The sequence below is a fragment of the Medicago truncatula genome, chromosome 7, assembly GCF_003473485.1.
Source record: "Medicago truncatula cultivar Jemalong A17 chromosome 7, MtrunA17r5.0-ANR, whole genome shotgun sequence".
In the NCBI taxonomy this organism is placed as follows: domain Eukaryota; kingdom Viridiplantae; phylum Streptophyta; class Magnoliopsida; order Fabales; family Fabaceae; genus Medicago; species Medicago truncatula.
In genome coordinates, this window is record NC_053048.1 from 48,172,572 (window position 1) to 48,182,411 (window position 9,840).

At 32.9% G+C, this 9,840-nt stretch overlaps 1 protein-coding gene across 1 annotated transcript; it reads right to left on the bottom strand.

Annotated features, from left to right (window-relative positions):
- Nucleotides 1-406: 406 nt before the first annotated feature.
- LOC11431440 (FAD synthase) lies at nucleotides 407-9,033 on the bottom strand. The gene is made up of 17 exons (XM_003625641.4): nucleotides 8,746-9,033; nucleotides 8,527-8,640; nucleotides 7,672-7,717; nucleotides 7,432-7,589; nucleotides 7,170-7,287; nucleotides 5,092-5,174; nucleotides 4,833-4,892; nucleotides 4,304-4,540; nucleotides 3,775-3,871; nucleotides 3,548-3,598; nucleotides 3,382-3,462; nucleotides 3,064-3,135; nucleotides 1,907-1,969; nucleotides 1,562-1,714; nucleotides 1,184-1,241; nucleotides 1,040-1,092; nucleotides 407-954 (listed from the first exon to the last, which is right to left on the bottom strand). The coding sequence occupies exons 2-17, from the start codon at nucleotides 8,625-8,627 to the stop codon at nucleotides 877-879; spliced, it is 1,509 nt and encodes a 502-aa protein (XP_003625689.1). The 5' UTR covers nucleotides 8,628-8,640; nucleotides 8,746-9,033; the 3' UTR covers nucleotides 407-876.
- Between the last annotated feature and the right edge of the window lie 807 nt (nucleotides 9,034-9,840).

Here is a 9,840-nt window from a genome sequence, read left to right on the forward strand (position 1 = left end):
ATCAAGTTTTTTTTAATACGCAGATATTAATAAATTACTCCATAGTTTGTTAAGGGAGGGGGAAATGTAAGTGGCGGGATTTGAACCCTAAACCTCCAACATATAACGGTTTAGGTGTCTCAACCCAAACCACTATACTACTATTTTAGTAACCCCTGTATATATTAAGTTAAGAGAAATGATATTTATACAATTATTTTGTGACAACTTTTGGATAACCCTCTCTTGTCCTGACATTATGTTCTTACTGTCTTTCTCTCTCTCTCTTCCTTTTTCTCTCACTATTGTTTTTGACCAATAAGAGTAGAGAAAAATAAGGTTGTCACAAAAATTTTCATCAAATGGTTGTAAAAATATCATCACTCTTAAGTTAATGTGAGGGGTATTGCACAAACACAGTTACTCCTTGGGGCAAACCATACCTCAGTAATGAATAGTTAAAAAAAAAATGGTAAGCGGTTCATACATTAAATGGCATACTAGAGAGCTAGTATATTTTCAATCAACATCAAAATCAGGTAAATAGTAGCCATAAACCTGATAGTGCAAATAATGCATGCTAACTTGAAAGGTTTAACTGGAAGGTTTTCAGTAAAAATTATGTATATATTTGTAAACTGCTGTAAATTGAGATAGTAATCATCAACCAATAATAATCAAGCTCCCTGAGGAGAAAAAAGTGTTGTGAATATTGAAGCTTCAGCCACTGGTTTGTTCCATTGCTCTTCCTTTTATAATGATAGCAGCACCTTTGATTGTCTTCCTTGTCCATTGTTAGCTCAATGCATCTTATATTTGTTGATAATATGATAATGATATTGATCTCTGTCCATAAAAGATTTAGAAATGGACCATGGCATGCAGATATCAATCATACTACTTCATCTCCACAAAAGCACCAGAAGTAAACTTCTTTTGTAATGCTTCTATGGCCGATTCAAGGCGTGCAGGGTCCTGTAACAACACCATAACGGCTTAGTAGAGAAATTTACGTTACTTTATTTTCAAAACAGACTAGATTGTGGAAGTTTTGCTATACCTTTCCTTTGAAACTTATTATGACAGATCCATATCTTGCTTTGCGGTAACATCCTAAATGTTGCAAAGAAAAAACATTAAAACAAATGATGGATAATGAGTTATATATTAGTAAAACCATCGCAACAATTCATAAACTTCATACCAATACAAAGGTCTGGAAATTCAAGACAAAGCTTTGACAGAGGTTGAGCTATTTCAACCTGCAAATTTAATACCCCAAAGGAGATCAGATGAGTCCATAAGCTATCTTCAAGCAGTGTTTCTGATGTATATTAAAAGAAACATAATATCAAGCTATCTTCAAGCAGTGTTTTCAAATTTCTGCCATGGCAGATTTTGTGCCAGCCAGCATAGGCGGCAACAACTATGATATGTGTCATGTGTCCACGATTGGCCGCAACGCGATGTTTATATGGAGAATTTTGGCTGGCAGCCATAATGCGCCATCAGCCATTGATAACAAACACTAATGGATCGAGTATATCTATCATAATATATGTATATGAAAGGTAACACGCACATCTGATAAATTAGTTGTCACATGCTTTGATATGAATGGTTCCAGCAATGTTAGTAGGTCACTAGACTTCGTTAATTCAATCAAACAGTCCCATTGCTTTTCCATCTCCGAAATATCCGTCGCACTGAGAATTATTACATTTTGGCACTTCATCTGCAAGAAAAAGACATTGTCTCAAACAGCTAGCATCACTTCAGTGATTCCATTATACAAAACAGGAGTTGGTCGCAACAAATTATAAAAAATAATAGAAAAATTCTTAGCTTTCAATTAAATTCAAAACTGAACTTCTTATGAATGACAAAAAAGGAAACAGTTTCCATTAATGAACTTCCAAAGACATACCAAGGGTACAGTCAAACTGTCATGATGCAGTAATTCAGTTATGCCCTCGGGCAATTGAGCCATCTGAAAGGTGAAAGACACAATGGATCAATGTTAATAAATTTCTTACAAATATCATCGCATGGTATATTGTGTAGTGCAAGCTAAATCTGAGATATTGATGCCTTACTTCAGAAACAAGAGAAAGAAACATTGCAATCAAAATATGATTGTACTTTTAGACCTCGTTGGTGTAAAATATTGTCGTTCTAATAAACAACAGCTCACCTTTTTACTGCTTCCCCAACAAAACAACAACAGCAAAATTGCAGTGTTTCAGAAAATTATGGCTGGTTTAAACAATCCCGGGGAACTTGCTCTAGCCTGTGGTGCTAAAGATTGGGATTAAAAACTTGAGCTCTTGCCATTTGCGGGTGCATGATTGTGATAATCATAGCCTATGAAGCACGGACACTTCTCATATTAGGCGTGTCGCAGTGACGGACACGCGTTGGTGTCCGACACCGACGCCTATGATTATACAGAATTATGTCATTTTCTCAAATTATTGTCGGTGTCCCATAGATCATAGGTCATAGTCTCATGTGTGCCTACCGATGAAACGTTCAGTACAGTGCGAAGTTATATACAGAATGAACATCGACAGCCACCAAAACCTTTTCATGAACCATGTATAAGTATAAACCATTTAAATCTATAATGTTATAGTACAGCCATATTTTAAAAACAAAATGTTGTATTCTTCGCCCTTATTCCTCCTTTTTAGGAGTAATTACAGTCAAACAAGTGTTCTTCTATTACAACACCTCGAATTATAATTCCTACACAAAGTCTTACTTCTACTCAAATAGAAGCCATGTGCTTCAATAAAAGAATTACATGGCAATGATTTTAATAGAAGCAAGACAATGTATACCAAATGTAAGTGTAGTAAAAGGAGATACACTTCTAGATTAGAGGTGAGAGTAGGAGGCCATAACATACCACAAGCCACACAGTTTATATATCTTTCACATTTCCCCCTCTTTAAAACGTATGAAAGAGTTCTCCATTTCCCCCTATATTTCCCACCTCCCCCCCTTCCCCTCCCCTCCAAACTCCCAACAAAGCCTAATAAAACAAATAAAAAAAAACATTGTTTTTCTAAAGAAAATTACCTCATTCCTATCACCAATACATTGATCACCAATAATCTTCCGTAGATATTCTTCAAATTCTTCATCTGGGGCCTACATCAAAAACAAATCATCCGCACATACGGAGTTGCAATGGTAAATCAAAAGCAGTTGATGATAAAAGGTAAGCCGCCAACCCCATATAAAGCCCTAGTCAATCAAGTCAGCGGAAAGCTTGACTAAAGTCAAACTTTATATTTGGAGAATGACATATTTTAACTTAGGAACCAAGAGCATATTTAGGGAATGATTAAAGTAGCCTCAAATTGTAAAATATAACAATCAAAGGAAGTAACGCACCAAACGAACATCAAAGGCTTTTGCAATGCCTGCTAAGGTAACATCTGAATGCAGTGGACCAACACCTCCATATATAAATACCTACAAGAAGCAGGCCAGATGAATAATGTGAACCATCATTTCATTTTCAAGAAAAGTCACAACTTTCTAAGCATTTGAATATTACCATATCGGTTCTAGATTTCTGTCGCTCAACTTCTTCTGCCACGGAATCTATCTGTACAAAACACGTGCCATAAACAATAAAATTGAAATATTAGATGAATAATGCCTATATTAGAGTTTGCATATGGTCCGTTACCCATAGACTCATAATGAAACCAACTAATAAATTTCTGCAAAGCAGAATCGTTCGTGAACACACAGGTAGGACTTTTACAAAAATGAACTTACATTATTGTGTACTACAGAATGTTGCAACACAGACCAACCAACTGAATGCAGCTTCCTACATAGATATGGTCCCAACTGATCCTCAACAATGCCAAACCTGAGCTATGGAACAGGGTAAAGAAAAAGAGAACATCAAAAGAACAGCTGAAGGATAGAAAAATATTATTCAGTTTACTACCCAGTATGACATGATGGAGAATAAAAATTTACGGTATCATTTAGTTTTTTCTTTCCTTTACTGGAACTAGTTCCCAAGAAGTTTACTTCACGTTTCTAAATGTTGTTTGTTCGTGAGTAAGGGATTATGACAAGATATAGTAGGTAGCTCAGGAATAAATCATCCAGCATAAAATATAAAAAAATCCAACAACGGGTTAAACCATGGGAAAAGTGGGTAAATGGTCAACGAAAATTGAAAAAATCTCCCAATAGAAAATTATAAAGCGGTGCATACATGTTCATAACAGAAAAAATAGTTTCCAGTAGATGCAGCATTATCCAGTTATCCATGTGATATTGTGGTACTTACAGAATCTCATCCCCGACAGCAATGATTGATGCTGTGAGTGTGCTGTTTTTATGCAAATCCAAGCCATTGCTATCAGCAGTAAGTTGTCCACCAGAAGAAGATTTTCTTTTAACCCTCCCAGCCCTCTCTAATCTTCCATCAGCAAGTAAATATGCTGGTTTGAATTTATTGGTTTTATTACTAATGGATAGTAAGGAGTTGGGAACTGTGTCATATATGCTCCCAATTGAAGTATAACTGCAAAGATCATAAAGTAATAATTGCAAACTCAAATTCGTTGAATAAACACAAGCAACTGGAACGTAAGATCAACAATGATGGTACAATTAGTAAATGGTACAAACACAAAATCGGTTAGGTTATTAAGTAGAGTCTCTTTACTTCATTCAAATAAGATGACAAAGCAGATTTATTGGATCAATTATTCTCAGATAATCCCCTGTTTGAGGGGAAAGAAAGTAAAAAGGACAAATATGGCATGTGAGTTATTAAAATCCAACGGAAAGATCAAGCATTTATCGAGTATTACCCTTGATCATAGAGGCTGCAATATTTCATCTCGCAAGTTAAAAGGAAGGCCCAGATGTCTCTGCAAAGAAACATAAGCAAGTAAATATGATAACTAAATGAAGCAACTAACATTATCAAATGAAAGGGTCTTCAGACAAGTGAGTGCCAATAACTAATGTGGCGAACATATTTGTTTCCAAATCTTTATTTGTTTACTCATCCAAAGGAGAGTTTGAAAAAAGCGGTAACAAGAAACAACATATAACACAGTTGCAGACCTGTATGACCAATCTAAAATGGGATTGACTCTCATGAAAGGTGGCCAACCAGGTGAACTGGGGGAGAACTGTTCTTGGCCAACCTGCAAGAAGGTAGCACACATGTAAAAATAGATATGGCAGTATTCCGATTGTCATAGAACCACGGTAACAAAAAAATCTTGGTTTAAAACATGAAAATACAATTTAGCATAGGCCATACGCTTGACTTTTTCTACAAACTTTTTTTGGATGCACATGTTTAAAAACCCGCCTTTAGGCAGTAAAGTGGTTAAATCAAGCTTTCGATTAGCAACTTCAAGCTTATATTTCCAGTTTCAATTTTTCTGAAAACATATTCAGGTATATGCATAATAAGCTTCTGTAGATACCTCCAGGGTCGCTCCAACATGTCAAATATTATGCATGCTTTTTAAAAAGAACTAGTGTGATACCCGTGCGTACGCACGGGTTAATGTATCTATTATTGAACAATGTAATTAAAATAAAACAAAATAAATAATGACACCAAAATTCAAGTTGATATAATGGTTAAAACAATAAAGTAGATAAACATACAACATACAATAGACATTAAACAAATGACAAACAACTCATGACTACAAATTACATTACACCAAAGAAATGATATGGACGTAAAGATTCAAAGGCTACTAACCAGCATTAAAAATTAGTATAACACCCCTACTCAATTTCTTCTTTGTGGCAATACAATCAACCATATTAATGATCCATGAATTTTTTTCAAAAGGATTTTATGAAAAAAATTCATGTGAACACATTTTCATCAACAAAGCCTAGTGTTCATTCAAAATAACAATAAACATAATACGAATCATACACCATAAAATGGATTAAATAGTTTCTAATCATACAAATCATAAGTTTTTAAGTTTAGTCGATATTAAATTTTAATGGTAATTTTAGTCCTTTACAAAATTAGAGCTTTTATTGTTGTAAAATAATTGATGCCCATATGCAGCTGTAAAATGTTGAAAAATCTGAAAAAACATCTCAAATTTAGCCTTTTTTTTTTTTTAAAAAAAAAGTACAATGAAAAAAAATTCAACTCAATAAAATATTCTTGAAATTTTTTTATGTGGGACACCCCCTATAAATTCTATAGGCTCTTCAAATAGGTTTTAATGTGGGACACCCCCTATAAAAAAATTGAGTTGAATTTTATATTCAACTTTAATTCTAGACCATTCATTTGATAAAAAAATTAATAAACAATGACATGGAATTTTCTTAGAAGCTTATTTTTTACTGATATATATAAGGTTTTTGATATAGGAGAGCTCCAAATAATGTATACTATAAAATTACTTATTCACAAGCATTCAATGCTCTTCAAAAGAGATGATTTTGCTCGTCTAGACGTCTACCCTATTTCCTCTCTCCTCAACAGCTTAGGGTGATCATCTAGCCTCGATTCTAATTCCTTCTAATAGCCAGGTTTTGCACAAATTGAGGAAATCAAGTTCAGTTTTCCTTTTCTATGGGAAAATTAAAACGATTTTGAGTTAACTATAGAAGGAAATTTGAAATCTGAGATATTTAACGTGTACTGAAATTGTTCCATATATTATTGACACATGATAAATTACTATGGAGTATCCTTCATGGTGGATTTATAGCATTAGATAAATAAAATAAAATAAAAGACAGCAAATAAATATTTAGAAATTATAACAGCATCTACAGCTTTATACTATAATAAGTGATAGTTATTTTATATTTACTAGATATTATTAGATTGCAACTTATTGAGTAATGACTAATGAGTATGGAGCTAAATTTTCACCTCACAAGATATATGTATGCACAGTTATATGTGTGTGTAGTTTTTAGAATGATATTAATATGTATCATGCAAAACCTTCATCTTTGCACCTCACTTTAAATTTTGCTTCTACAGATCATCAACACTTTCAAATAAAATTTTGCTTTCGACAACCATGCGTAAAACTTTTTTGAAAAAAGCCAACCATGCACAAAACATGGGGATGAAGAGCGGATCAGAAAATATCCACTTCAAAACAAAAAAGTATGACAAGGTTAAAAACTAAGGTTACCGCAGTAGGGTCTCCGATTCGAACTCCAAGAAAAATAGCTCGAATTGGCTTATCTTTCAGCAAAGTCTCCAAACCAGACTTGAAATCTAAGCGGATGGTGTCAATTTGCAAACCATAGCTGCAAAAACAAAAAAACATTAGTCGTTTCATCATTCAGAGGAGAACAAGCCTTAACTTTTAAAAGACGACAAGGACACTAAAAATAAGAGCGGAAAATATCATTTTTATATGTTAGCACAAAGGAAGAAGAAACTTCACTCACGTGGCAGCGATATCATAGGTAAATGAGTTGATTTCCGGGAAAGCACAGGGACTTTCAAAATATATTGTTCGAATTGGGAAATCTTTTACATCTCCATTGGCACTATTTTGCCCCGTTTTATGCAAGAAATAGCCAGCCCTGAGTAGGTGTAACAAAACCTACACGGCAAAGCTCGATGTAATCATTATTGGGATCAAAGATTATGTCGAATGATAAAAGAGTACACACGTTGAAACTCACCGTTGAATCCTTTCCACCATTGAAACTGAAGGCAACCTCCTCAATACTGTAAGAAGAAATACATTAACTAATAAATGCATACATTGATAAACTTGCATTAACAAGGACAGTCAGGTGGTCATAAAAATATCACAGATTAAAATGTAAAATCATCTCATCCATTTATATGTTAATCCAAGGATGATTTATGGTATACGAAGTAGCGTAAAGACACAAATAAGTATATGGCATCATTCTATGATCTATGGACTTATCCCTGAAACAATCAAGTTTATATCCTTATTCATTTCCACAGATGTGAAAACTGTTACTATGAAGCTCTAAGAATTGTTCTGTTGTTCAGAAAACGACCCTATTAAAGATATCAATTGACAAAGCTGGTATCCTCCTTTTTACATAAACAAACACAAATACATCAAAGCTATTTCCAGTTTTCAGATTACACATTTACAAGAGTAACTCAGACCAAATGGAACTTCATGTTCAGACAATTGTTCATTACACATTATTGTCAAAAAAAAAATCCGTTGACTATATCTTCAAGTCAACAGACCAAAAAAAAAAAAATTAACAAAGTCTTGTCCCAAACACAATAATCATCAGAATCTCATTAAATGAATCATATATAAATCAAACATCAATCCACATTGAACTCTAATTCATCATACAATTTAAAAAACAACCACAAAATCAAATCAAACAGCACTTAACATTCTTTTCCATATCCAATTCAAACTAATCATTAACCAACAAAAAAAAGGGGGTCAAATGAATCTAACTACACAAAATTCAAACCAATCACAGAGGGTTTAAGAAAAACAACCTTAAAAAACTGCATGTCAGAAGAAAACTTACGAATACAAAGACAAAGCTCTCTGAATAACATAAGTAGCATTGTTATACTTGGTCTGAAGTCTTCGATCTTCACACCCTCTAATCGCTTCATCGATCTCCATGTTGACCAAAAATCTGACCCAACAAACAAAAACAATTGAACACAAAATTAAAACAACTTGGGTCGGTTTAGAATTCCAAAAAGATTGAAAATTTAACAATAATTTTCAAAAAGCAAACCTGGGTTTTGGTCAAAAAGATAACTTTTTTTTAGAATTGAAAATTCTGTGGAGTGTGATTGTTAGTGATATAAGTAAGGAATAGGTGTCAGTGGTGAAGGATTGTGATTGTTTTGTTGCTTTGTGAAAGTGAATAAAAGAATGGGATTGGATTGGAAGAAGAAAATTGAATTTGGTTTATGTGAGATAGAAGAATTGAACAAACACTCAACAACAATGGACCTGTTTGTTTATTTGTAGGTCGATGTTTAATGTTTTTCTAGATTCTGGTTTTTTTAAGGATGTGAAGAAATTGATGCTCTAACTGAAATTTTAAAGAATTAGATCTAATGGGGACACAGTCCTTCACAAATTTAAATGGAGTTATCAAATAATAATATATTTTTTTTAAGGTTACAAATAATGCTAATATTTTTTTTAAGGAAAATAATACTAATATTTGATATTCATACCCAAAACAAATATTATTTTTTTTTTAATATAAAAAAACATTGAATCGGATGGTTCAAAAACGACTATTCTTTTTTTAAGTTGAAGAAATGACAATAATAATTTAAAAACTTAAAAACATAAACGTGTGATTTCGAATTCAAATCCAAATCATGATGTTCAACCTAACAATTTCAGTATTTGTCAGTTGAACCAATATTTATGAATCAAGAACGGTTATTTTGTGTTTGATTTGATTATAATGTAGTTCGGTTGAATTGAATTGAAACGTGGTTCAACTTGATTTTGTTTCTACATTTTATTTATTTATTTATTTTACTTTTTGGGTATTTGCTGTTTTGGGGAATAATGTATATAGGGCTTCTTTTTAATTTTATATTTATATTTATAAGTATTTAATAAATATTAAAAGGGGAAAACTTGACCAAAAAAATATTAAAAGGGGAAATGGAAATAATAGATAACCCTTTCTTGAAAGATTTGTCAAAACTAAATACCTTTCTTGATTGCCTCGTATGACAAGTGATATCTTGAAATTAAAAAAATTATCTTTTTGGATTTGAAAAAGAAAGGAAATCTTTTTATTTGTATCCTCTATTACCTGCTTCCCTTTTAATGGGTGTGAATTTCTTGAAAGTGTTTGATT

Excerpts from the sequence above, each read along its gene's own strand:
- LOC11431440 (XM_003625641.4), bottom strand. The coding sequence starts at position 8,627 with ATGGAGATCGATGAAGCGATTAGAGGGTGTGAAGATCGAAGACTTCAG. Across the intron at positions 3,599-3,774 it reads ATTCTGTAGTACACAATAAT|ATAGATTCCGTGGCAGAAGA; the intron begins GTAAGTTCATTT and ends TGTTTTGTACAG. Across the intron at positions 1,715-1,906 it reads ACAGTTTGACTGTACCCTTG|ATGAAGTGCCAAAATGTAAT; the intron begins GTATGTCTTTGG and ends TTTTTCTTGCAG.